Source organism: Eurytemora carolleeae, unplaced genomic scaffold, assembly GCF_000591075.1.
Source record: "Eurytemora carolleeae unplaced genomic scaffold, Eaff_2.0 scaffold1215, whole genome shotgun sequence".
NCBI classification, from domain to species: domain Eukaryota; kingdom Metazoa; phylum Arthropoda; class Copepoda; order Calanoida; family Temoridae; genus Eurytemora; species Eurytemora carolleeae.
This window is the reverse complement of record NW_019397103.1, coordinates 67,592-94,734: the sequence shown is the minus strand read 5'-3', so window position 1 is coordinate 94,734 and position 27,143 is coordinate 67,592. Positions and strand designations below refer to the sequence as shown.

The window sequence follows — 27,143 nt, the reverse complement described above, 5'->3', positions numbered from 1 at the left end:
TATATACAGTGAGAACCAGAAAACTCTGGAATAGGAAGACTTAAAGTCTAAAGTCATGACTTTAAAAACTCCAGTAAACGTTAGACACAGGAATTAAGAAAAGATAATCACCTAATAAATGATTTTATAAGTTAGAAGCAGAACAATTTGTTACTTTAATGTTTTGAATTTATTTGAGAAAAAAAAAATCTAAAAAGATATCTTTAATCTACCTGTTCACTAAAAAGAAAAAAACTGTGTTTTTTTAAACGGTATCTTATAAAGAACTTTTTTTTCTTTCTAGGATGCATTTTTTCTGTGCAAGATGAGTTAAGGAGTAAAATGAAGAAAACTTATTTATAAACTGTAAATTTGTTGACCATAAACCTATCTCCTAACCCTACTCTCACGTTATGTCGTCTTTACCAGCCCAAACCCAAACCAAACAATTTCACTGTAGATTTTTTAAATAATCTTTGTTGATCATTATTATACTTAGTGTTGGCGGTTTGGGTTTCTCAAGATGGGAAACTTTCAGATCAATACTCGTTAATCCTCGTAGAGAGAAAAAATACCCAATTAGATCTATTTATATATTATACATGTTTTACGTCTTAATTAGAGTAAGGTCTTTAAAAATATTTAATAATGGTTTCAGTCAGTATCCACATGAGAGGGTAATGTCATAACTACAGTGGTAGGCATTTAAATCAATACAGTGAAGATGCCTTTTTTTAAGTTTTGAGTGTTGACAAGCTTTTTTCGAATTACAAGATAGAAATTCTTTATCAAAGAAAACGTGAATACTTTAATTAAATTTTTAATGTAAATGGAGAAAAAGTCTGTAGAAGGAAAAGGGGGGGGGGGGGTAAATTGAGTACTATGTTTTCAAAGTATATGTATTCATATTACATGTCCATTATAATGTTTAATGGGATTCCCTGTAAGCTGTAGAGATAAAGGTTTTTCCTTTTTATCTAATTTACGAGGCTGTGTTCTCTTATATTGGCTGTATACAATATTAGAATATTTATACATGGTAGCAGACCCAGTTTATAGGATAGTGTAGCAGACACAGTTTAGAGAATAGTGTAGCAGATCCAGTTTAGAGGATAGTATAGCAGACCCAGTTTAGAGGATAATATAGCAGACCCAGTTTATAGGATAGTAAAGCAGACCCAGTTTATAGGATAGTAAAGCAGACCCAGTTTAGAAGATAGTATAGCAGATCCGGTTTAGAGGATAGTATAGCAGACCCAGTTTAGGGGATAGTGTGGCAGATCTAAATTAGAGGAAAGTATAGCAGATCCGGTTTAGAGGATAATATAGCAGACCCAGTTTATAGGATAGTAAAGCAGACCCAGTTTAGAAGATAGTGTAGCAGACCCAAATTAGAGGAAAGTATAGCAGACCCAGTTTAGAGGATAATATAGCAGACCCAGTTTAGAGGATAGTTAGAAACCCAGTTAAGAGGACATAGACTGAGAGAATCACATTTTAATTCTTCAAAATGCTAAATTTTTTTCCCTTTAAAGTTCTAAAATTTTTTCTTCTATAAGATTTGAAATATTTCTACTCCACTGGCGGGCACTTGAGCTTGTAAAGAATATATGAGTATATATATTTTTACCTACAAAAAATATATATTTACATAAAATATGGTAAAATGAAGAACTTGGGCGAACACATGAATATACTAGGAATAAATATGAAAAGGTTCTGAATAAGAAATATATTAATCTGCCAGTACTCTCCTTCCATGTATATGTGTTTATAAATATATATATATGTACACTGCCCAGAGCAGCTTAAAACTTTCTTTATACATCCATACAAAGTATACACATGTATGTAAATTGTAAGCCATATCTAAAATCTTGATAAATAATATATAAGAACCTTTAAAGAATCGTTCAGGGCTATTTACGCCCCCTTTCCCATTCAAAATTTTACCTTTTAAATATTTCTCAAATTTTATTCAAGAATTTTACTTTGTGGATTTTCAAAATTTTGTGAAAATGAAAATCTTTTGGAGACAAATTTTTGTAATTCTGAGCATCTATAAACCTTCCCTAGGTTATGTGAGGTCCCGTTTTCACGTTTATTTTACACAAACAAACACCCAAACGGACAAGCAAAGTATATATATAAAATATATGTATATGGGTCAGGAATGCACAAACTTTTTAAACTCAAATTCAACCCAAATGGTAAAGCAGTATGAGTTTGAAGTGAACTTTAAAAAATCTAAGCGTTTTCATATTTTTTTTAGGTTTGCTTTCCATTTTAACCAGGACGATTTAATCAATCGTTATTCGTTTAAAATGTTGTTAAATGACATAAAACTTTGCACAACATTAAAAAAGCAATAAATTTTTATTTATGTTCAGCTATTAAGATTATTTTATAAGCCAAAAACCGTTAAAAAAGGAATACAACTAGATCCCAATATCAACCTATAGTATGCCCTTAATGCTGCAGTACAATGAAAGATAGTGTTATTAAAGGGAGTGACCGGCAATGTATGGTAGTTGAACTGAGATCGCAGTATTGAGGAGAATTTTTTTTAGGATTCATTTAAGACCCATCAGACGTTTTTACGGTGCATATTTGTTCAGCAAGAGCGCAAATGCAATCTTTAAAATCATCATAGGTTGTCCATTTTGGAGGGATGATTTTGAGAATCGGTTTTATTCAAATATTTTATAGGTCTCCAATGAATCTTAAAAAAAATCTCAATAATACTGCAATTTCAGTTAAACTACCTTACAATCCCGGTCACTCCCTTTTAAATGCAAATCGTCGGGGTAATAAAAAATATTTCAAAAATATTTCAGGGAATTCAGATTCATTTAAGACCCATCAGACGTTTTTACGGTGCATATTTGTTCAGCTAGAGCGCAAATGCAATCTTTAAATCCTCATAGGTTGTCCATTTTGGAGGGGTGATTTTGAGAATCGGTTTTATTCAAATATTTTATTCTGATAAGTCTCAAATGAATCTTAAAGAAATTCTCAGTATTACTGCAATTTCAGTTAAACTACCATACAATGCCGGTCACTCCCTTTTAAATGCAAATTTTCAAAACTTTTTCAGGGAATTCAGATAAAATATCAAGTGAACCTCAATTTAAAGACTGGAATGTCTGATGCACAACGGTACCCTTTAAAACCTTTCTGATCCAGGATGAATGAAATATTCTCATCTTTCTAACAGAAAATTAAATATTGATAATATTTCTAATTGAGGATTTACTTATAAGTGAGTTTCGAACACAGCTGCAGAGAAAAAGAAGGAAATTGGAAATAATTAAAATGATTTAGATAAAAGTTTTGAATCAAACATGAAAGGTCATTTGAAATTACATTTTCAGTCCCCGAAGAAAATATTTAAAATTTTTTTTTCTTCTGTAATTAGATCAATTTTGGCAAAAACCCAAGAAATATTGAAACTTAATCTCTGTACAACAATGCTTGAATTAATCAGGAACCGAAAAAAAAGTTTTAAAAAAGAAAAAAAACTACCTTGACAACCAATTTGGTTTCATCATCTAACTAAAAATAAAAAAGTAAAAAGAGAGAAATAACAAATAAATTGTTAAATAAAGATTAAAAGGGATTACTTAGGTTTTTAAAAATGTTGTATATAAAATAAAACAACAGCCTGCTGAGGGATAATTTGGTATAAATAATATTTCGCTAACATTTTTATTTTCAAAAATAAGGCTTGCAAAAATAAAGAAATCAGTCAGAATAGTGAAAATCGATTTTTTTTTTTTTCCTGTTATACCAAATACTTTTGCAAAAAAATAGAGGGTTTTTTAATTTATCATTTCACAAATATATTCTAATTAAACTTTCAAGCTGCATTTTTAGCTTATAGTTTGATAAAAATTGATTTCAGGGACATTGGACAATGGTACAATGGGATACGTCTTGAATAGGTTTACACGAATAAATATTTTTTTTTCAAAATTGCAATGGCTTACCAAAGCAGTGCTGAGCTTTGTAACTTGAATAAAGGAGTTTTTATCAGCAGCCAGCCATACCCCAACACACAGTACAGACGCACCAATAACCTAGTAGTATCATTATTATTAGAACTATCATTATTATTAGAACTATCATTATTATCATTATCATTATCATTATAATCATTATCATTATTAGAATTATCATTATTATCATTATTTTTAATATCATTATCATTATTAGAATTATCATTATTATCAATATTTTTAATATCATTATCATTATTATCATTATTATCATTATCATCATTGTCATTATTATCATTATAATTATTTGCTTTTTCATTATTAGCTTCATCATTATTAGCATTATCATTATTAACATTATAATTATTAGCTTTATCATTATTATTAATATCACTATCATTATTTCTATAAGCATTATTATTATGATAAGAGACCAGATTAATAAATAGAGATACTTGGTTGAACCGGCGCTCAAGAAGTGTGAGTGGTTCAGCTACTTCCCACAGCTTAATAAATTTGGTCCTATCATTATCATCTTAACCATTATAATCATAATCATCAAACGATTACATCGTTATATATTTTCATCATTATGTATTAGTATTACATAGTTAAGTATAAATAATAATATAAATATCAATGAAAACTGCAAAAAAAATAAATTAAAAACTTACAAAAAATATAAAGTTGAAGACACACAGAAGATATTTGGCTACAGTCGCCCCACAATCAGCCACCATGATTAAATGTGTTGAGTATCTTCTCTTTTATTCTTTCACCTTACACATTCATGATGCATAGAAATTTCTAGAGCTCAAAAGAAATATTTATAAAAATGCTGAATTTTCCATAGAATCAATTTGCCTTGGAAAAATTTGAAATATAAACATGTTACATTTATAAACATGTTAGTGCTTTGATACAGAGGACCCCAATTTTTTAAAGCGGAATCAGTGAATTGTGTACTGACTTTTCTCTTCTCAAAGGGACTGTTTACATAAATTTAAGTGTCACTTAATTGAAAAAGTTATGTACATAAAGGTTTTCCAGCGAAAAAGGAAAATCGTTTCGCGAAAATTTCGCATTATCGCAACCATTTCGCTTCATTATCGCATTTCATTCACTCGCGAAAAATGCGAAAATTTTTCGTTTTTTCGCTTCAATCTGTTTCGCGAAAATATGCGAAAATTTCGAAAAAGAATGCGAAAATATTGTGGACGGACAGACAGAAAATTAAAAAGATAACTAATGATTAAATTCTCCTCATCAAACATTTATTTAAGTAAAGGAAAAGAAATTATTTATATGACATAATAAAACTTCAGAGCAGATAATTCCACAAGTTTTTTTGAGCAATTAATTGTTGCAGCTATAAAACTCATGGCTTTCAGTAAATTTTCGCATTTCGCAAAAATATTTTCGTATTTCTCATTTTCGAGAAATTTTTCATTTCGCGAAATTTCGCTTCATTTATTTTTGCGAAATTTTACGAAAAAGTTTGCAAAAACGACAGAAAAATAACGCCTTTTTTCGCGAAAAGTTTCGTTCGCTGAAAACTATATGTGCATAACTCATAAAATATAACAGAATTTATCATAAAATATAAAATAAAACATTGTTACTCAGAGTCCTCAGAGAATGGGGTAAATAAAAACATAAAAATAGTTCAATAGAGGGCTTATTAAAATTATGTTAACAATCCTAATATTCTAACAAACTCTAAATATTAAGAAAAGCATTTATTTAGATTTGTTCGGAAAGAATCACTAAAAGATATTTCTTTTCCCTAAAAGTTAGAAACTACACTGATTTTGAAAATATTTTCTTTTCAACATTTCTATCTGAAAATTAGAATTATTTATAAAAACTGAAGAAAAAAAGTTTAATTTAGAATTGGATTAAAAATCGCTATATTAATATAATAATATTTAAGTTTTCCTTATTATAAAAGGAGAAAATTGCGGAGGGGAGGGTTCCCATAATTTCATGGGAAATGATTTCATTCCTACTCAGCGTTACCTCAACTTTGTTCACATCAATTTTGTCCTAAATAGTTTGGAGACAGTGTTTAGGATCCATTTAATTCGGATGCAGCTGGAAATAAGTTTTACCCAATTTTTTTAACCTAGCAGACTCGTCAAATTATTTTTCTTAATTTCCTTGCTTATTTTTAAGCTAGAACTTTTAGTGGTCAGGAAATTTTTATAATCTCTCTTTTATCAATAGTTCAGATTTGGGTTTTTTGTTGTTGCAGTTTTTGGTTGATATTTTGCCCCTTGGATCCGCATATATTTGCGGATCCGGATGCAGGATGCTAAAATCCTGCGAATCCAACGGATCCGGATCCTAAGCATTTTTTGGAGATATAAACAATCAAAACTTTAATTTTCCCAAAATTAAAAGCTAACACTTTTTATATACAGTGAGAACCAGAAAACTCTGGAATAGGAAGACTTAAAGTCTAAAGTCATGACTTTAAAAACTCCAGTAAACGTTAGACACAGGAATTAAGAAAAGATAATCACCTAATAAATGATTTTATAAGTTAGAAGCAGAACAATTTGTTACTTTAATGTTTTGAATTTATTTGAGAAAAAAAAAATGAAAAAAAAGTTTTTTTTCAGACACTTTTTTCCGAAATCATTTGATTGAACCAAAAAGTTATATGAATTAGCAATATAAACATTATATCAATGAACAAATTTTTTTAAATCAGAAATTTATTCGTTAGAAATATATACACCCCTGCTGAGAGGGTAGAAGACTCCCTGAATCTCAGTGAAAGAAGAATATCAATCTTCTCTTTAGAGGGAGAGTTAGTAAGCTTCAGATCATATTAGGAATATTAATGGAATTATATTCAGGAGGCTGGGGGGGGGGGGGGGGGGGGGGGGAGCGATGTTCCTTCAGGTGGTACGTTTTTGGGCAGTTTTTTGTTTAAATTTTCTTTCTTTTTTCTTACCATAGTGTTAGGAAGTTGTTTATTCCAAAGATTTATTTTTTGTGTACTATGAAAATGAAAAAGGTTGACCCTGAAAGAAGTTATACGCAAAAAATGATGCAAAAAACGATGCAAAAACGATGCAAAAACGAACGTATCGTAAAAATCGTTTTCGGATCGATTTTGCACTTTTATTATTTTAGGTTAAAGATATTGCAAAGTTTAATACAGGGGACATTAGTTCCAAAACTAACACTTGGCCCATTTCTAACGCCGAGTGTTAGAAATGGGCACAAATTGAAAGACTGGGTATTTTAGATCCCGGCCCATATTTACGTCGATTATAAAAACTATATACAACATTTTATTAAACATGACAAGGACAACAATTCCCACTTTTAAACTATTTTCTGAAATCGACATTATAAAAGGTGTTCCTTTAATATTAAAACCCTTGACCGGTTTCGAACATATCCTGAATTTGAATCATTATCGCGCTTTCGAGACAAAACCCACTTTCCCGTTTTTGAGTATAATCCGCAATTCAAAACAAAACTCATTTTCATAGATTACAAAATAAATCACTGAAAACAAAAATTATCTTATGAAAACTAAATTAACTGCTGAATTATGTTTAGAATCCAAGTTTAAACATTTTATTTGTTATATATGAGAATAAAGCTGATTTCATTTACAGCATTTTAAACTAAGACATTTCCCGCATTTCTATCTATATACATTGTAAAAACAAATGATGTTAATATTTTGAATTTTGATTTCTCAGTGCTTTAATGTTTTTAAATTATAGAAGAACAATACTTTTTTACTTTCTATTTTGTTTATATTTTACCTTATCAAAAATCTTGTTTTGTGACGTAAGTGTGTAAATACTTGAAACTTGACATTGATATGAATTCGAGTATTTGTCTCAAAACCAGGATATGTTTCAAAAACGGGACTCAAACTCGGCTTGGATTTAAAGATGTATACACTTGAAATAGATAACACTCAGTGTTAGAAATGGCAAAGTATAAGTTTTGGAACTAATTTCTCCTGTAATAACAGGAAACATAATACAGTTTCAAAATCTTTAAAGTTTTATTAAATTTTTTCTACAAATAAACAGGGAAACAAAGAGAAGCTGTCATTAAAAAAGCTTGGAGACCAGGCCCGCCAGTCGGGTGTTGCAAAGTTGAACCCTGAAAAGTGTGCTGCCAACAATGTTCGGATTTTCAAAGGGGCATGGTAGTACGGTAACGGGCTCAAGCCTGGGTTCAAAAAAATCCGCCAATTTTGTCTCCTTGAATAATGCATGTTATAGAGTTGTTAATAATCAAAACCTCAATAAAAAAGTTGTCTGAGCCTTGTATTAACATATCCGCTGTAATATTAATAGTTAATTCTAGATTAAAAAGTGTTTTATAGTAAATATAAATATCACTCTAGTATGCTGAGTCCATTAGCGCCTGATCCAATCAGGGTTCAGTCATGTGTTTGTTGTCTATTCTGAACCAATAAAAATTAAATAGCGGTAACATCTATCTTTCTATCTATCTTGTTATCCAATCACTTTCGGTTTTTAAGATTAATTTTAATTAGCCACCAAGAGATCATATTCCACCCCCCGGGTCTAACATAAACAAAGTTGAATAATGACTGCAGGAATATAAATTCAAGTTCAAGGCTGAACATGACTAAACATGACTATAAAACTAAACTTAGACACACAATAGTCATGATTTAAAATAATACAATCTCAAGGGTAGTGTGCAGCTTAAATACAATTTGGAAAGTTTTAGGCGTATACAGGATATTAATATTTTTACATATTTATTTTTTAATGTGTAATAGTGTTTGCAATTTTGATCACTTAAACTACACACCTGGACCACCAATGCTAATTCCTTAAAAAAATTTCGGGGGGCTCAGCCCACCTGCACCCCCTCCTCGCTCACAAGTTTCGCTAGGTGATCACCCCCACCAAACACAGTTTGACCCCCCCCCCTTTTCAAAGAGCTGGATCTGCCCCTGGATATATTGGTCACTAATTTAAAATATTTCATTTAAAAATTTTAAATCATATCATAATCACTTGGTTTATAAATTCAAATTTTTCTATCACTTAATTAATTTCATGGTAACATGAAAACATAATATCATCAAGAATTTAATTTCACTAGATTATAATTCTTTTAAATTGAAAAATGAACATATGTATAACATATAATATATATGTTTACAATAACTCAACGTGTTTGTTGTGAAATAGTGTACGGTTGCGCAGATGCGTATCCTAGACTACCAACTATTAGACTAAGACTAAGAGTAAAGTTCTACGCGTACGAACTGAACTGACTGATTCAAAGGGAAACAGTCCCCTCCCCCTCCCCATCTCCGTCGTTCCTCCCTCCCCAGATTTCTATTCAGTACGAGGACGTTGGCAGATTTGTACCGACACGCCTGGTAATGGCCGGTGTGTCCTCTTAGCTTTCGTCGTACTGGTTCGCCTAGGCTGAAAAGAGCCCTCTCAGAAAACCGGTTTCGCGGCCGGAAGAGAAATACCCCTCCTCCTCCCAACAGGAAGTTGTAGTAAGTTAAATGTAAACAATTGCTGTAGAAACTTTCGAATTGGCCAGTTAAGGCAGCAGCGTTTGGATTCATGTAAAAGCTGCCATATTATTAACTATATATAATCTCTTTTTGTTTGTCCGTCTTAATCAAAATAGCCTCCAAACCGATGAAACCTCATATTTGGCTTTTACATCCGCCAAAAAAACGTTTTTTCCCCGGAAAATCTCAACATGATCATAAAGTTTTGAATGGCACACAGACAATTTGTATTAAAAATAAGAAAGTCTACTTTTATTAAGATTAAGAATTCATATTTTATTTTACTAAATTTCACAAATTCCTAAACTTGTATAGAACTATTGCAGCTTCATGGATATAGAACAGATATGGACACATTTTATATCATTTCTCAGGTGCATCAATCATGTACAAATCTAACAAAACTACCACCAATTAACAAAACATTAAAGTTTTGTAAAATTCTTGAGCAATGAAAAGAATGAAATACAATAAAAACAATTTAAGTATTTCTCAAAAACTATGGTTTTGTGAATTGGTGCCAGCCTAGTACATAATAAACCTGTGAAATCGTTTAAAATTTGTTTTTCTTAGTCTTAAAAAATAAATTGAATGCATTTCTTTATTGAACTACATATAGGTCAATACATTGATTTTAAACTAAAAAAATACTAATTGTTAAAATTAATCATTCGTACATATCGTAATTTAAAAAACACGGGAAAACATTTACTGACATATTCAAAAACTTATTAATTTTTTTCAATTTGAATTAAACCAAAATTTTACAATTATAACACCAGAGCTGAAAACTTTAAAATGGTGAATATCGACATTAATGCTTGATCCAGCCTTTTTTCTTAATCTCCAGATTAAATAATGCTCGTTTACTTCTTGTTATTAATCTCTATGTTAATTAACCGATCATGATTACGGATATCTCATTCTATCCTGTTTACTTAATCTGAGTATTCAATGGACACACTTTTGATTTTCTTCCTAACCTCCTTACCCGTTAAGAAAAATCAAAAACTTTTTTTTTATTAGAGTTCCCTTCCGTTTCTGTAAATTTATCTTAAATAGCGCTCAAAATTTCAAATTTATCGGCTTCATATACGTGACTATGATTGGTTGAATTTTATACACTTTTCAGGATACAAGTAAAAGATTAGGTTAGTCTCGATATTAAGAAAAAGAGAGGATCAAGCATTAATCTCGATATGAACCATTCTAAAGTTTTCAGCTCGGAGGAAAAAAGTAAAAATGCAACAACTTTTCCCTTAACGTTTTGCCCCAATTTATTTCTACGTTAAACAATAATTTTCCCGAAAAGAAATAATAAAATTGCGACAATTTGACTCTCCAAGTGTCTAAACAGCTTTATTATGTACATCTAAAACGTTTTTAAATCTAATTTTCTAAATCTAAAATATTTATAAATCAAATTATTTTTATTTTTTTCCCTAGTTTCGACGTAGATCCACCACACAAAATTGTATATTTGACTCTAGGATAGGGGGGGTCCGAAAGTTAATTACAAAGAAAATAACATAGATTACAATGTAAAAGATCACTGAAAAAGATCTCCAGGGTTAGGAAGAGGAGCCAGTGTTGAACTTGTCGGCAACTAAAAAAAATAAATCAGCAAACATTTGTCCGACAAAGATGTGACAAGCTTGTCTATGTAAAATATAAATTATACAGTATCATAAAATATACAACGTACAACATACAACGTACAACGTACAACGTACAACGTACAACGTACAACGTACAACGTACAACGTACAACGTACAACGTACAACGTACAACGTGCAACATGCAACGTACAATGTGCATTATACAATATACAATATAATACAACGTACAACGTACAACGTACAACGTACAACGTACAACGTACAACGTACAACGTACAACGTACAACGTACAACGTACAACGTGCAACATGCAACGTACAATGTGCATTATACAATATACAATATACAACATACAACACACAACACACAACACACAACACACACAACATACAATATAAATTATACATCCATGTTTTGTTTAGGAAAATTGATAATTTTAATGTGCGGGTTAATCGTTATACTTCAAACTTTTAACTATTTGATCTAACAGAATTCAAAAGAAAGGATAAGATACGATAAGATAAAATAGTTTAAAATTTCAAAGGTCAACCACTTTAAGTTGCAAGCATCATAAATGGATTCGAAAATTTCAGAAAAAAAAAATTTTAATTTGAAAAATTAAAAATTTCTTGGTTTATAAAAAAAACGCTGTTTAAATCTAAAGCTGGCAAGTTAGAATAATTATTTACTGTGCGAGGTGCGAGATGTTCTGAATTCTAGGTTGATTGGGCCGGGAATCCTTACCACAGGTATATCAGGTAGAGCAGCAATATGATTTTTCAATTCATCTTTTAAATTGTTCGTTTTCTCCAGCTTCTCGTGGTACAGTTCTAGTCTCTCCTCAGCCTTATCAATTAATCATTAGTCATTATTTTCTATTTTGTAGTCATAGTCATTATTTATTAGTTATTAGTTATTATTTATTATTTATTAGTCATTAGTTATTATTCATTAGTCATTAGTCATTATTAGTTAATCATTATTAATTAGTCAGTAGTCATTATCTATTAATATTATTAGTTATTCATTAATCATTATTCATTATTCATCATTCATTATTCATTATTCATTATTCATCATTCATTATTCAATATTCATTATTCATTATTCATTATTCATTATTCATTATTCATTATTCATTATTCATTATTCATTATTCATTATTCATAATTCATTATTTTTAAGCCATTCGTCATTAGTCATTGGTTTTTAGTCATAAGTCGATAGTCTTTTTCATTAGTATTTTTCTTTTATTAGTCATTAGTCATTAGTCATTAGGACTTTGTCATTTGTCATTAGCCATTTGTCATTTAAAATAGTAATTATTAAAGAGACTGCGTGGAGACCTAATTTCAAATGGTCCCAGAATCCCAATAGACCCTTCAATTTCCTTCATTGTTAATGCAAATTACTTTTGAAGAGTAAACACAAAAGAAAATTATATTTTCAGCCTGATAAATATAGTTATCTCAATCCTGAAGCGTACTGTTGGAAATCGGACATGCAACAAAAATAGAGGGTCACTTAAAACACGTCCATAGTCTCTTTAATAACCATTAAGTAAAAAAATTAATTAGAATTATCCCTAACCTGAGCTAGTAGTTCCTTTTGAGCGGACAGGAACTCAGATACCATTGTTCCAACCTTTTTCCGTTCCTTTAGAGACAAACTTTATTTTATGCAAGATATTTTTGTTTTAATTAACATCAGTTAAAAATCAAACTTTTAAAATTAAACTGAAAGGGACTGTAATAAGCGATATATCAAGTGACCCTCCATGCAAGGATGGTATTACCCGACATACAACGGTACCATTGAAAGCTTTGTCTGATCAAGTATGAATTAGATATACATGTTTTCTGTTGCCTATGTTCATTTTCATTTGCGGGTTCTCTGCGAAAATGACTTGCGCATTTCTTGCTTGTAAGAAGCCCATGGGAAACTCACAGAAATCAACACTTTCCCGAGTCAGAAAAACGACGTTATCTTCCACATTCTTGATCAGATCAAGTTTTCAGTGGTACCGTTGTAAATCGGATAATACCATCTTTGCTTGGAGGGTCACTTGAAATTACGCTTACAGTAAAATCTAAGTATTAATAAAATATCTTTTTATATTTTTATTCATCATAAAACTGTGTTCCTTTAATTCATCTTGAAGACGACCATTGTAATTACTCAACAGTTCTGATGCTTCGTTCACCTTAACATTTTAAGTATTAGTGTTTAACAGAAAACAAAGGATTTGGAACTGATCCATTAAAATGTTGGGACCGAAATTAATGAATTTGAGCTGGGTCTAGAGACAATTCAACCACGTATTTTGAATCGGTGATTCAGGTTTTGTCCATGTCCTAGAGATAGTAACTTTCGGCGACGATAGGTAGTTCAACGATCTAGCTCAAATCCACTAAATTCGATAAATGAACCTTTAAATACATAAAACTACAAATTACGAATCTGTAGCGATAAAGCAAGAAGACTTTTATTCCATACTCCACAGTTTACAGAACTATATAATTTAGGGGTGTTCATTTTTAGGGTCACTTTTGGTACAGAGATGCAAGGTCGCCAGAAAGTTGCAAAATTTTGCAAGATTTTCAGAAATGATTTTTTTAAATTTTTAAAATTTTTTTTCCCAACCCAATTGATTCAAATTTCACCTTTTTTCGTTTTTTTTCCCCGCAAAAATTGTAATAATTTTATAGAGATAAACATGTCTAGAATACACACACAAAAAATTAAAACCCTATCTTGACTGGAAAGGTGTGCGCCAAATGTGTTCTTGAACTTGAACTTTCTGGCGACCTTGCATCTCTGTACCAAAAGTGAGCCTAAAAATGAACACCCCTACTATATATCTTATTTAACCAGCGAAATACTACTAGCAACTCCCTGAGGGGGGGGGGGATCTCATACCCTCCATTAAAGGGAGTGACCAGCAATGTATGGTAGTTGAACTAAGAATGTAGTATTTGAGACCTATGAGATGTTTTTACGGTGCATTTTTGTTCAGCAAGAGCGCAAATTCAAACTTTAAAATCCTCATAGATTGTTCATTTCTAAAGGATGATTATGAGAATCGTTTTTAAAAGTTACTCAATAATGACGAAGAAAAATTAAGTAAAAATTTACAGTAAACTAATTAGGTCTTTGGGAACAGGTTGAGAAAATAAAAATTAACTAAATATCATCGAAAATAAATAATCTTATTCAGTTATTGGTTTCTGTAATGTCTTATTGTTCACAAACGTTTTCTGTAGATTTGATTGATTTTTTGAGAAAACTTGAATTGATAAATGTTCCTTAACATCTAATTTGTTTACTGTTTAATTATTTTACATTTTTTGCGGTTTTTTGAAAGTTTAAAAAAATCGATTCTCAAAACATAACATCCCAAATGAATGATTTTGATCGTTGACTTTGTGCTCAAACTCAGTAATTATAAACCATTAAAACCATTTATTTGTCTCAAATGATCATTAAAACCTTTTATTTGTCTCAAATGATCATAAAAACCTTTTATTTGTCTCAACTGAATCCTAAAAAATTTCTCCACAACTACCATAAATTGCACATCACTCCCCTTAACATAAAAAACCAACTAGAATAGGGTTAATGATATAATAGACGATAAGTATGGAATGAAAAAAGTTTTCCGTTGCAGGGAACAACAAAAATACAAAACAGACTTCAAAAACTTTGTTCAGTCGTTTATAAGAACTCATTTCTGTAAGGGGTTTTCACCTGTTGGAGTAAGATTAATCCTTCTTCTGAAGATTTCAGATTTTCCAGTTTAGAAACCTCGGATACCTCGGGGGGGAGCTTAGCTATCTTTTCTCTGTAATACGTGATATGAATTGTTTGTAACTAAGTTTAAGTTGAACAATCAAATAATTTTCAACAAAAATAAAAATAAAATTCTGAAATTTTGCAAAACGCACGGTTAAAATATTGCCCATCAGATAATCAGATTAGGGGTGAAAGAGTGGGAGTACTCTAGACATGGCAGATTTGTTAGGTTTGAAGACCTGACCCTTTTATCCGAGAAGAACCCTGAGAAAAGTAAAACCACTGACCTTACTTCAGCATCACTTGAAGCAGCATTTTCCAGTTCCTGGAGAGCAGTTATCAACTCCTCTGGTTCAGGAGGATCCCCAGATCCTTCAATATAATCAGGGTTAATATTCTCTAGATCCTTCAAGATACAAATATAATCAGGGGTAAATATTCTCGAGATAATTTAAGATACAAATGTAATCAGGGGTAAATATTCTCTCGATCATTCAAGATACAAATATAATCGGGGGTATATATTCTCTAGATCATTCAAGATACAAATATAATCAGGGGTAAATATTCTCTAGATCCTTCAAGATACAAATATAATCAGGGGTAAATATTTTCCAGATCCTTCAAGATACAAATATAATCAGGGGTAAATATTTTCCAGATCCTTCAAGATACAAATATAATCAGGGGTAAATATTCTCCAGATCCTTCAAGATACAAAAATAATCAGGGGTAAATATTTTCCAGATCCTTTAAGATACAAATATAATCAGGGTAAATATTCTCCAGATTCTTCAAGATACAAATATAATCAGGGGTAAATATTTTCCAGATCCTTTAAGATACAAGTATAATCAGGGGTAAATATTCTCCAGATCCTTCAAGATACAAATATAATCAGGGGTAAATATTCTCCAGATCCTTTAAGATACAAATACAATCAGGAGTGAATAATCTATTGATTCTTTACTACTTTTCAGTGGAATTTTCAAAACTTCAAAAAGTATAAAGTATAAAAGGCCTGCTTTAGTGATCTATGATTAATAAATATGCTTGCGCTGACCCATTTTCTTTAAAATCAATAGAAAATTCAGAATGTTTTTTTTTTAAAGGTTAAATTAACAGTTTTTGCTGCGTATTGGTAATAATGAAACGCATATTCATATTGTCCCAAGGTTTCTTAAATTACATGGTGACAAACTTCAAGTGCCTCTTTACTTCTGGTTCAACCTGAGAAGTAGCTGAACCGTAGTCGGTAGTTCAGCAACCTCTCTCCAAATCGACAAATTCGGTCCAAGATCAGATAATTGATAAATGAGAAACAAATAAAAACCTGGTGAACCCATTCTAGGACTGAGAGTTATAGTTTCTTCATGAGCTGGTTTAACTAATTTCCTTAGAGGCGACTCAAGCATCTCGTCAATATCTTCAACTTCTGTCGACTTTCGTCGCTCTTCAGAAGACTGTCGTACAGAACCGGAAGACTTTCTTTGTTTTGTTTTTGAAGTTTTGTGATTCCACAACTGTGTCACTTCCTATTAAAAGCATTGTCATATTATTGGGCATGACTACGAAAAAAAAACATTAAACTTTGGTAGAATATCAAATTTATTTAATAGAATCCAATACAAATTTATAGAATTACATAAACGTTGATAGAATATCATAAACCTTTGATAGATTATCGTAAACCTTTGATGGAATAACATAAACCGAAAGAATATTGTAAACCTTTGATGGAATATTATAAAACTTTGACAGAATATCATACAACTTTAGTAGAATATCACAAATCTTTGATAGAATCTCATGAACATGTATAAAGTTATATATAACTTTGATATAAATTCATAAATAACCCTTTCATAAAACATCATAGAACTTCGACAGAATATCATAAATCTTTGACAGAATATCGTAAAACTTTGATAGAATATCATAAAAATTTGGCAGAGTATAACAAATCTTTGTTAGAATCTCACATAAATGTATAGAATTTAATATAGCTTTGATAGAAATTTATTTGATAGCTTAGTTGTTATTGATGAAGTTTTGAATGAATTTTTATTTTGATATGCTAAGAATCCAGGTCATGAACATTTCTTAAAGATTATTTGTTATTTACAATATAAGTAAATAGACTTGGATTTACTAATTTTGAAAATTTTTTAATTTTTGATTTTTTTTCGCAGATTTTTTTGTCGAAACTTAATAAACCTCTAGAGATTGGGAAGTTTTTTTGACAGTTTTTAATATTTTAATCCTTGTATCTTGTTATTTGGATCCGCACAGTTTTGCAGGAAGTTAAAATGTTATTCTAAGAACATGGCGCAGAGAAAACATTAACAATTAATATTTTATGCAACCATATCAGAACAACATTTATTTCAGCAAGGTTTAAATAAATAAATAGATAAATAAATAAAAATCTTTATTAATTTATAAAAAAAACCTTGATAAATATTTTACCTGTAAAAGCTTTTTTTCAAATATTTGTCTCTCATTCCATATGCTTAACAACCTAGAATAGTTAAAACAGGTTGACATCTAGCTAGAAAGGGGCATATATGGGAATTTGAATAAAGTGTCTGAAAAAAATTAAAATAAAAAAGTATATAGATAAATTTTTTCACCTCCCGTAAGATCCAACTGATTTCTCGTCCAAATCTATTGAAGCAAGGTGATGATACACCTTGAGTAGTATACTACCAAACTCCTGATCATTTCATTCATTAAAAAAATATCCTTTTGGAAATGAACAGAAACAGTCCAGAGTGGAAAACGTTAGAATTTTGGATATCAAGATCATCTTACGATTATTTAATCTTTAGTTTGTATCAAGGAAAAAGTATAAAATTCAACCAATCAGAGTGGCGTATGTAGAATCCCGAACGTCAAATCAGAAGCCGAGAAAAATTAAATTTTTGCACAATATTTAATGAGAAAACTCTCAGTGCTCGGAATCCGTTAGGGAAATCCAAAAAGATTTGGAATCATCATTCAGAACAAGCAGGGAAGTTTTAAGAAAATGAAAAATTCCTTGGAGTATTCTGGACCCTTCCGCCGACTGTTCTGTACAACATCATTTGCTAGGTACATGTAGGTCAACTTCCTAGTCAGCAAATAAATCAATGTATCAATCGATAAATTAATTAATCAATCCCTTTCAGAGAATTTTATGCGCAACAGCATTTGCAAGATGCATAAATGGTTCAACTTCATAATCAATCAATCAAACATCAAACAACTGATTCATAAATCAATCGAACATACAATAAATCAAAAAACACTTAAATTTTATCTGCCTTACCCACCACACACTAATGAATCTAACAATCAATAAATCATTCAAATTAATATTTTAATAGAAAAGCCATGCAATTCATACACCATTTATCAATTTTTCACCACTTAAACTTTAATTTTTACCAAATCAGAATCAAAATAACCAATTACCATTGCTAAATCAAACACAATTTGATAACTGGTTCTTAGCAAACAATAAATCTATCATCGGATGCCGCAATCAAAAACAAATAATTCAATCATTTAATAAATTAAACAATTAAGCACTTCAATTAAGTCTTCAAAAGTCACTCAATTAACTTAACGAAAATAAATAATTGTTACAAATAGTTCACCTTGCTTTTTGTCCTTGCTTGAAGTTCTTATACCAGACTTTTATAACATCCCGACTGTTGGCCCTTCAATATTTAACAATCAAATTAAAACAAAACTGGTTCAACACATATATTTAATTTTCAAGAGTGCAGAGCTTTCATGCAATTCTGTTTATTTGTCCATGGGATTTAATTCATAACACTTACTTGAGACTAATTGAGTCTAGCTGATCTTGATAAAAATTATGAAAAAAAGGAGGTTGCGGTCTAACTTAAAGATTGAAAAATGTGCATCCACCCCAGAAATAAGGTTAAAACCTGTGATGAACAATCCATGCTGAAACATTTTGGATTTCTTTCTGAGAATCCCTTAGTTCATTCAACCGTTTACTCAGCTCACCCTCAGAGAAGGGACCCATTCTTTCTGAAAGTATAAATAATTTTCATTCAAATATGCAGATATTTTACAACGTCATTTTTTATTACAAGTATATGGGTCCTGTTTGTTCTGACGTCATTTCAGGGAAAATTAGTTCCAAAGCTAACACTTAGCTTATTTATAACACTGAGTGTTAGAAATGGGCCAAATCTGTAAAGTTATCTTTTTCAAGCGTATATATCTTTAAATCCCAGCCGAGTTAAACAAAACTTTACCATACATTTATTAAAAATGAAATATTCACTTTAAACTAATAATAAGGTGTGAGAATTAGTTTTTGATGATATTTGTTTTCATTTTCGAACATATCCCTCTTTTGAAACAATTACCGCATTTCAGCTCCTTTTATAATTTCGATTTCAGAAAATAGTTTTAAATCGGGAATTGTTGTTGTCCTGGTCATGCTTAATAAAATGTTGTTTATAGTTTTTATTATCGACTTTTACTCTCGATAAGGGCCGGGATCCTAAAAACCCAGTCTATTCATTTGTGTCTATTTCTAACACTCAGTGTTAGAAATGGGCCAAGAGTTAGTTTTGGAACTAATGTCCCCTGCATTTGCATTCCTCCAAGCAAATGTAGTCTGCAGACACTTATCACAATTCCACAACTGTCTGACAAAGACATTAGTCTCTGAGCTCCGAGAAAAGAAGACTAATATTAGTTCCCCCGAACCCGAAAGAGTTCTTTAAAACCATTTTCCTAGGAACCTCCTCAGGTAAAGATTGTTGTTCTGGTGGACTGAAGTTTAGCTCCTCAACAATATTTAGATCTCCAGTTATATCAACATCCTAGAAATATTGACACTAAAATGTAGCTAAAACATCATATTCAATGAAGTCTATGTCGTCACAAATTCTACTCGATAATATTAGAGGGGCGTAGTCAGGNCATAGATTTCACTGGCCCCTTATAGCCCCTACCCCTGTTTACGCCTCTGGATAATAAGTATTTCATGATTCCAGTTCTAGCTTAAATCAATGCTATAATACCCATCACTTCAACCAAATATTTGTAAATGAATTATCTTTACTCGATCTAAAAAGTTATTCATAAAAAAATACTGACACATCTCATAGGTAAGATATTAATTTGATTAAAATCAATCTTAAATAAACGTATCTTCAACAAAACCAGTGCTTAGGATCCATTTCATTATGATGTGGATCCTGGATCCGCCCTGGAAAAAAAGGGATCCAGGTTATAAATATTTCTTCAAAATTTATTGATTGATTCTGAGATACAGAACTTTTTGATAATCGTTTTTTATTCATCAGTTTGTATTTGGGGTTTAAAAGTAAGAAGTTTTAATTTAAGTTATCGGTTGATACTTTGCCCCTTAGATCCAAATCCATAGATACACAAATTTTTCCAAACCATGAAGCCAGAATGTTAGGGATCCAACAGATCCAGATCCTAAGCACTGTTAACAACATTGACAATCTTTCAAATCTGACCTTGTTTTTAATATTTATTGTTGGTGGTATTTTGTTGTGAAGAATTGAAAGAGCAGCAAAAACACTCTCAACTCCTCCAGCTGCTCCCAGTAGGTGACCAATACAGCTCTTGTTTCCAGTTATATAGGGAGAGTTCTTAGCACCCTGGCCACAAACCCCCGAGTTTGGTATTTAAACGTCATGATATCAATTAAAAAATTATTATAATAATAGTGTTTTCTATTAAGTTGAACTAATTATTTTTCTAAATTATGTCAACCTTATGTTTCCTCTGATTTTGAATGGCAAATAAGTGTTTTTATATATATTAACTATATTGGCATCCATGAATTTTTAACGAATGTCAAGAAATGAGACGTATTAAAAAACTTAGTGCTTGTGCCTTAATAAGAGATTTAATTGCCGTGAGCTCTGCCATGTCTCCTCTAGGGGTTGAGGTAGCATGTGCATTTATCTGCCAAATATAATTCAAACAATCCTCAGGCAAATCCTGTAACAATTATTTACTATTAATTTATTATATTCTCATAGCTAGATTAACTAAGGGTGGAACTAGTCAGCACTTTTTTTTGATATGAAGACTCAATCTTGCACGAGTTCTTACTTAGATCAACTCGTTAATCAGTCAACCATCATTACTTTACTATTTGCAAATTTGACCTTAAATGCAGATCTCATAGCTCTCAGAGCTCCTTTTCCATCTTCCCTAGCAGCTGTTATATGATCGGCATCTCCACTCATTCCATAGCCAAGGAGTTCGCAGTAAATGGTGGCATTGCGCTTTCTATAAACATTTACTTTTGAAACAAAGTGGCATTGTGCGTCTTAAAAACATTAGAATTTAAATTGAGGTTTATTCATATTCTCCAAACAAAATAGATGGTGGCAATGCACTTCCCACATATATTTAGTGTAAGATGGATGGCAGGATTAGGNTCTTAAAAACATTAGAATTTAAATTGTGGTTTATTCATATTCTCCAAACAAAATAGATGGTGGCAATGCACTTCCCACATATATTTAGTGTAAGATGGATGGCAGGATTAGGATTTTTTACTGAAATACTGGTGTTGGCAATGCACTTCCCACATATATTTAGTGTAAGATGGATGGCAGGATTAGGATTTTTTGCTAAAATACTGGTGTTGGCAATGCACTTCCCACATATATTTTGTGTAAGATGGATGGCTGGATTAGGATTTTTTACTGAAATAATGGTGTTGGCAATGCACTTCCCACATATATTTAGTGTAAGATGGATGGCAGGATTAGGATTTTTTACTGAAATACTGGTGTTGGTATTTCACTTCCCACATATATTTAGTGTAAGATGGATAGCAGGATTAGGTATCCTACTAAAATACTGGTGTTGGCATTGCACTACCATCAGAAACATTTAAAATTTAAAATGGGTGTTGACATTACGCTAACAATTAATAATTGGTTTAAAATAGATGGTCAGAGACAATAGAAAAAATATACTTCAAACATAATGTTTTACATTTCTATAAGAATTGCATTACTTCAATAACAATATGATTGATTGCATATCAGTTTGCAGGATCTTTGAGAATTATCAAAAATAATCTTTTCAATGCTTACCTAGCATGTTCCAGAGACTCCAGAACCAATAAACCAGCTCCTTCTCCCATCACAAAACCATCTCTATCCTTATCAAATGGTCTTGACGCAGATTCAGGAGTTTTATTGAATTTAGTTGAAAGAGCTCTGGCTCTGGAGAATCCTCTGAAGGCTAGTGGATTAATGCAAGCATCAACACCACCTGCTAGCATTACATCACAGTCTCCTCTTTCAATCAACCTAGATACATCATTCAACATAAGAAATTAGACTTTCCATATATTCTTAAAACCAAGAAGCTGGGAAATTCCAATACTTTCTAATATCACAAAACCAACACAATTTTGATGTTGACCCTGGTTCTGGATCTTAGATTCCTGATCCGTATGAATATATTTTCTTTCGAGTTTTGATAATTTCTTTTATCAAAAACTAATTTTCTAAACTTACTTTTTCTGTTTCTGATGATTTATTAAGTAAAGTAGATTTTTGATTTTCCATTCAACGATAATGAGTATTTGAATAATATCTTAACGGTTGACACTGAAAATGTGTGGAGTTACAATGTTGTGGATACATAGGATCCAAGTCCTGAACACTAATGAATAGCAATTTATAATAAAGAAAAACACCTTAATGCATCTGCAATAGCGTGGGATCCTGTTGCACAAGCTGTTGAGCAGCTAAGGTTGGGACCCATCAGTCCATGTGCTATGCTGGATAATAATAAGATTAGTTCATTATCATGGCTCTTGAGGAGTATAAAAGAACATATTATCTAAAATTTTTCAGAATATCTAGGCTATGAAGACTGAATAAAGAGTGATGTCCCCCTCTTATAATTTTCTCTTAATAGAAAATACAATTTGGTTTTGGATTTTTCAGGAGATCCATTAGCTTAAAAAATATGAGAACAACATAACAACTGGACACTATCTAAGACTGGAGTGGGACAGGTTAACCTGTCTAAGTGTATTCCAAGTACCTGATATGACCAGCTGAAAGATTAGGTAGGATTCGTGGAACAAAATATGGACTAATTCTTCTACCCTGTCCAGACTCAAGTTCTGCATAACACTGTCCAATGTAATCTAAAACAAATGGAGTTTGTCACAGATGTTAAACTTTTAAAAGGACACTTCCCGGTCCCCACCCTCCAAAATACAAAATAAAGCTTGTTACCTAGATCAACCATTCCCATTCCGACAGAAACGCCCGTCCTGGATCTTTCACTAGAATAAATTTGTTGTGTTATTTGCTATTAAAAACCAAAGAAAAAAACAGTTGAAAACTAGGTTAAAATATCTTATTAAGAGTGTACCAATAAAGATGGACTTTGTTTTTCAAAGAAGGATGTTAAAAGATTAGAAAAGGAAGAATGCCTTCTACTGTACACCAATAAATTTTTACTTACAGTTCTGTTAAGGGGGTCCATCTAGCATCTTCTAATGCTTCTTTAGCTGCCACCATTCCAAACAGCATACTTGTACTCATTCTATCCATAGGAGCATATAATACTATTAGAAACATTGTACAAGCTTGTAATAAAAACTTTATGATTAAATTTTAATTGAATCTCAATTTACAGAGGAGCAAGCCCAATTTACCAGGATTACGCCACAGTCATGTTCTATTCTGGACTATGTTCTTGCTACAGTGGGTGGGTGACCATTAATGGACTAAAACTTAACAGGGCGGCAGGGGTTGATAAGGTGTCTACAGATATGCTAAAGAATGCAAGACTTAGTATGGTCTGCCTGATAATTAAAATGTTCAATGAAACCTTGATGACTGTGTAAAGGTAATGGATTTGGCAATTTTTTTTTGTTTTGATTTTCTTTGTTTTTATTTTTGCGCCTCCCCCATTTTTACAACATTTCTAGATACTTTCTCTATACTGCCTGGTACGACAGGAACAGCCAGGCTCTGGAAAGTGTGGCCGGCCTTTTAACTTGACTCTCGCTCCTCTTACCTTGCCCTTAACACTTTGTATCTCTGAAACATGTGCCAGTGACGCCCTGCCAACCATTTATGGTTGTGTGGTTAGAAAAGAGCTTAACCCTGACTCCTTCGGGATGATGGTTTACATTTTAATTTATTTATTTATTCGAAACATTGTACATAGTACAAATAAATAAATAACCATTAACGAGGCTTGTAATAAAAAATTAATTTCAATTGAACCTTAATTTAAAGAGGAGCAAGCCGAAATTTAGAACGTTATCCTTAAAAGCTTTGCCTCATCAGAAATGAATATGAAATTTAATTATTTTAATTGGGGTATCTCTTATATATGTGACTTAAAAATTTCACCTTACAGAAACAATTAGGTGTTATTTTTAGAAATAAGAACTTTTTAGCCTGAATAACTGATGATATCCTCTACATTATTTATCAAGTAAAGATTCAAAGGGTACCTTTGTAAATCAGACATGTCCTTCTTTTAAAAGGAGCTTGACATAAATTTCAATTTGAGTCCAAACCACATATCAAAAAGAACATTTACAGAAGGAGAAATGTAAAAAAAATTTAAGATTATATCCTTCCTTTCCTGGTCACTTTTAGAGAAATTCTTGTTTAAATCCAGACCTCCCTCCTTACCATAAAGTATTAGAAATTTTTGAAGGACTGAATTAAGAATAATAATAATACATACATCAGATTATTTTCTGAAAAAAACTAGGGTTTATTTAAACTTTATAAGGTTTAAAGTCATAATCCGTTAAAGCATATTTGTAAATTGTCACCCTGTCATTTTTGCCCTGAATTTGTAAATTGTCACCCTGACATTTTTGCCCTGAATTTGTAAATTGTCACCCTGACATTTTTGCCCTGAATTTGTAAATTGACACCCTGACATTTTTGTCCTAAAAAATTTCTCTCAGAAAGTTTGACTATATAACATGTTTTTATGCCATTTACCAAAATCGTGACATTTGTAAAGACAAAAATAAACCCCATTTGGCTTCCAGAAACATCTTTGAAAGATTGGATTAATTGTGATAAAAATTACAAAAATTGGTGTTAAATGACATGTTCTGTACAGTGAACAATCCCTTTAGAATAATTAGATTTTACTAATGGCCTAATGGCCTTACAGAGTTCTCCCCAGGAGTAAAGACCTAAAATGGTGTGAGGTACTTTCACAAAGGCATTTTCTCTCTCACAATACAATTTCCGAAGTGACAATTTCCCAAATAAAAACTTCCCAAATGCACTTATAAGGTTAGGTTAGGCCTTTAAAGGGACCGCTGACAGCAATGTAGCCAATTGCTGTGATTAGTATGGACTAGGGGCCCAGCACAGCAGCTAGAACAGGCTAGGGGGCCGAGCGCTACAAATTGGAAAGTTGCCATTTGGGAAATTGCACATTTGGGAAGTTGCCTCTTGTAAAATTGTCATTTGGGAAAATGCCTTTGGGAAAGTACCTCACACCAATTCAGGTCCTTATTAGTCTCTTTAAAAATACCCTTGGAGAAGTGCTTCTTGGGAAGATACATCTTGGAAAAGTACCGAACTTCCCAGAAACCCTTTAAAATTCTTCTGTATTAAACGTAAACGAACCTGTTCTCCAAGCGGTACATAACAAGCAACTTTACTGGGTATACTGGAGAACCTTGGATCCGTTATACTAGAACCACAACTTTGCCCTGATAAACAAAAAAATATTTGTCATTTTCCTTTCTATCAAAGAAAATCTTGAATTTTCAAAAAATCTAAATTTCTTTAGAATCTAAATTTGCTCAACCAGACTGGTTGTGGTTATAGATTAGTAAAATAGCAGTGAAGTATTGAAATAATTATTTGATATGATACCTTTGAGTATATTTTTCCAGGAATGATTTACTCCAACCCCAAGTGGTGAAACTAATCCTAAAAATAGAATGAAGTTCCACTTTTTTAATCAAACATATTACAGGGTTACCCCAAAGGATGAGACTTCAGAGACGATCTGTTTCCTTATATTTATGATTCCCAGCCTTTAACTACAAATTTCTTTCTTCCTTAGCTAAATTAATAGAAACACATTTAAAGAACACATTCATTACAGAGAATTTAATTTGAACTTTAGATCGTCATATTTGAAGACTTCCAAGTCGTCTTTACAGTTCTTTCTTTTGTGGGTAACCCTGCATAAAAACAACAAAGGCGATAAGGATATTTTATAAAAAACAATGATTAAGACTACAAACAAAGTTTGGCCGGCTATAGCTGACATATAAATATATATAACTCAAAAAGTGTTGGTCTAAGGCTTTTGAAATTTTCTGACTTTTCTTACATGCCCAAAGCCCTCCCTTTAGGCCTAAAACCAGGCTTGAATACTAACTGCCTAGCTGACATATAAATATATATATATATATATATATATACAATATACATGGATACAAATGTATGTATATATGAGCGAAGAGCTTTATTATATAGACTAGCTGAAGTGCCCTGCGTTGCCCACAAAATTTGTTTAAAAATCGAAATTTGAAATTTCAATTTTTTTTATCCTATGTTACCCCTAAGTATTAGAAGATAATCCACCTAGCCCCGTAACAACCACCCTATCTCTGTAATACGATTGTCTAGCTAGGCCTCTGTGCTGTATTACAGGTTTGAATATCCCATGTAGGATACAACTACAGGATATATGCCTGGATAACCCTTGTAGGATACAGCTAGAGGATATATGCCTGGATATCATTTTATCTGGAACAGAAAAGAACAGATAGAAAATAGTGAATTTTGAATTATTATTTCTGTTTCAATTTTTAAACAAAAAAAATAAGAAACATTTTAGGACTTTTTATGCTTAAGAGACACATCAATCATCATTGGTTCTACAATCTACAAGCCAAGGAATCAGTAACACCCTTATATTTGTTTTCAAAAAGGTTTACTGTAGTTTCAGTGAGAAATTTATACAGGTGTTCAGGTCGTAGCTTGTTTACATTTCTCCCAGAAACTGCAGTACACTTTTTATAAACAAAGTTATTTTGTTTCCTGAAAAATTTTTGAATGAAAATAGAATATGTTTCCATCTTGATTTTAAAATAATTGAAAGAGTAAAATTTTGTTCAGATCGAACTTGAAAAGTATAAAAATGAACAACAA

At 31.5% G+C, this 27,143-nt stretch overlaps 3 protein-coding genes across 3 annotated transcripts in view; all 3 read right to left on the bottom strand.

The window, feature by feature from the left end:
- The window catches only part of LOC111711876 (CD82 antigen), an 11,171-nt gene extending 5,340 nt beyond the window's left edge, over nucleotides 1–5,831 (bottom strand). Inside the window, exons 1-4 of the mRNA XM_023486335.1 lie at nucleotides 5,764–5,831; nucleotides 4,652–4,784; nucleotides 3,969–4,058; nucleotides 3,505–3,534 (exon numbers count right to left, since the gene is read on the bottom strand). Coding sequence (XP_023342103.1) covers nucleotides 3,505–3,534; nucleotides 3,969–4,058; nucleotides 4,652–4,717 — 186 coding nt within the window. The 5' untranslated portion in view covers nucleotides 4,718–4,784; nucleotides 5,764–5,831. The remainder of the gene's footprint in view (nucleotides 1–3,504; nucleotides 3,535–3,968; nucleotides 4,059–4,651; nucleotides 4,785–5,763) is intronic.
- Nucleotides 5,832–10,870: 5,039 nt separating this feature from the next.
- Nucleotides 10,871–18,986, bottom strand: LOC111711881 (regulation of nuclear pre-mRNA domain-containing protein 1B). The gene is made up of 12 exons (XM_023486340.1): nucleotides 18,879–18,986; nucleotides 18,582–18,644; nucleotides 17,980–18,052; nucleotides 17,574–17,656; nucleotides 17,410–17,461; nucleotides 16,274–16,475; nucleotides 15,228–15,312; nucleotides 14,896–14,989; nucleotides 13,292–13,351; nucleotides 12,739–12,804; nucleotides 11,893–11,994; nucleotides 10,871–11,134 (listed from the first exon to the last, which is right to left on the bottom strand). Exons 1-12 carry the CDS (start codon nucleotides 18,977–18,979, stop codon nucleotides 11,078–11,080), a joined length of 1,038 nt encoding a protein of 345 aa, XP_023342108.1. The 5' UTR covers nucleotides 18,980–18,986; the 3' UTR covers nucleotides 10,871–11,077.
- On the bottom strand, nucleotides 18,982–26,720 carry LOC111711883 (3-oxoacyl-[acyl-carrier-protein] synthase, mitochondrial). Its single transcript, XM_023486341.1, has 13 exons — nucleotides 26,684–26,720; nucleotides 25,854–25,910; nucleotides 25,602–25,687; nucleotides 24,584–24,633; nucleotides 23,452–23,532; nucleotides 23,220–23,269; nucleotides 23,023–23,128; nucleotides 22,670–22,753; nucleotides 22,059–22,277; nucleotides 21,117–21,240; nucleotides 20,839–20,946; nucleotides 20,457–20,600; nucleotides 18,982–19,790 (listed from the first exon to the last, which is right to left on the bottom strand). The coding sequence occupies exons 5-13, from the start codon at nucleotides 23,529–23,531 to the stop codon at nucleotides 19,626–19,628; spliced, it is 1,080 nt and encodes a 359-aa protein (XP_023342109.1). The 5' UTR covers nucleotide 23,532; nucleotides 24,584–24,633; nucleotides 25,602–25,687; nucleotides 25,854–25,910; nucleotides 26,684–26,720; the 3' UTR covers nucleotides 18,982–19,625.
- Nucleotides 26,721–27,143: the final 423 nt, after the last annotated feature.

Excerpts from the sequence above, each read along its gene's own strand:
- LOC111711883 (XM_023486341.1), bottom strand. The coding sequence starts at position 23,531 with ATGAGTACAAGTATGCTGTTTGGAATGGTGGCAGCTAAAGAAGCATTA. Across the intron at positions 23,129-23,219 it reads AATGGGAATGGTTGATCTAG|ATTACATTGGACAGTGTTAT; the intron begins GTAACAAGCTTT and ends CATTTGTTTTAG. Across the intron at positions 20,947-21,116 it reads CTATGAGATCTGCATTTAAG|GATTTGCCTGAGGATTGTTT; the intron begins GTCAAATTTGCA and ends TAATTGTTACAG.
- LOC111711881 (XM_023486340.1), bottom strand. The coding sequence starts at position 18,979 with ATGGGTCCCTTCTCTGAGGGTGAGCTGAGTAAACGGTTGAATGAACTA. Across the intron at positions 13,352-14,895 it reads GATTAATCTTACTCCAACAG|GTGAACGAAGCATCAGAACT; the intron begins GTGAAAACCCCT and ends TAAAATGTTAAG. Across the intron at positions 11,995-12,738 it reads AAAAGGAACTACTAGCTCAG|GCTGAGGAGAGACTAGAACT; the intron begins GTTAGGGATAAT and ends TTAATTGATAAG.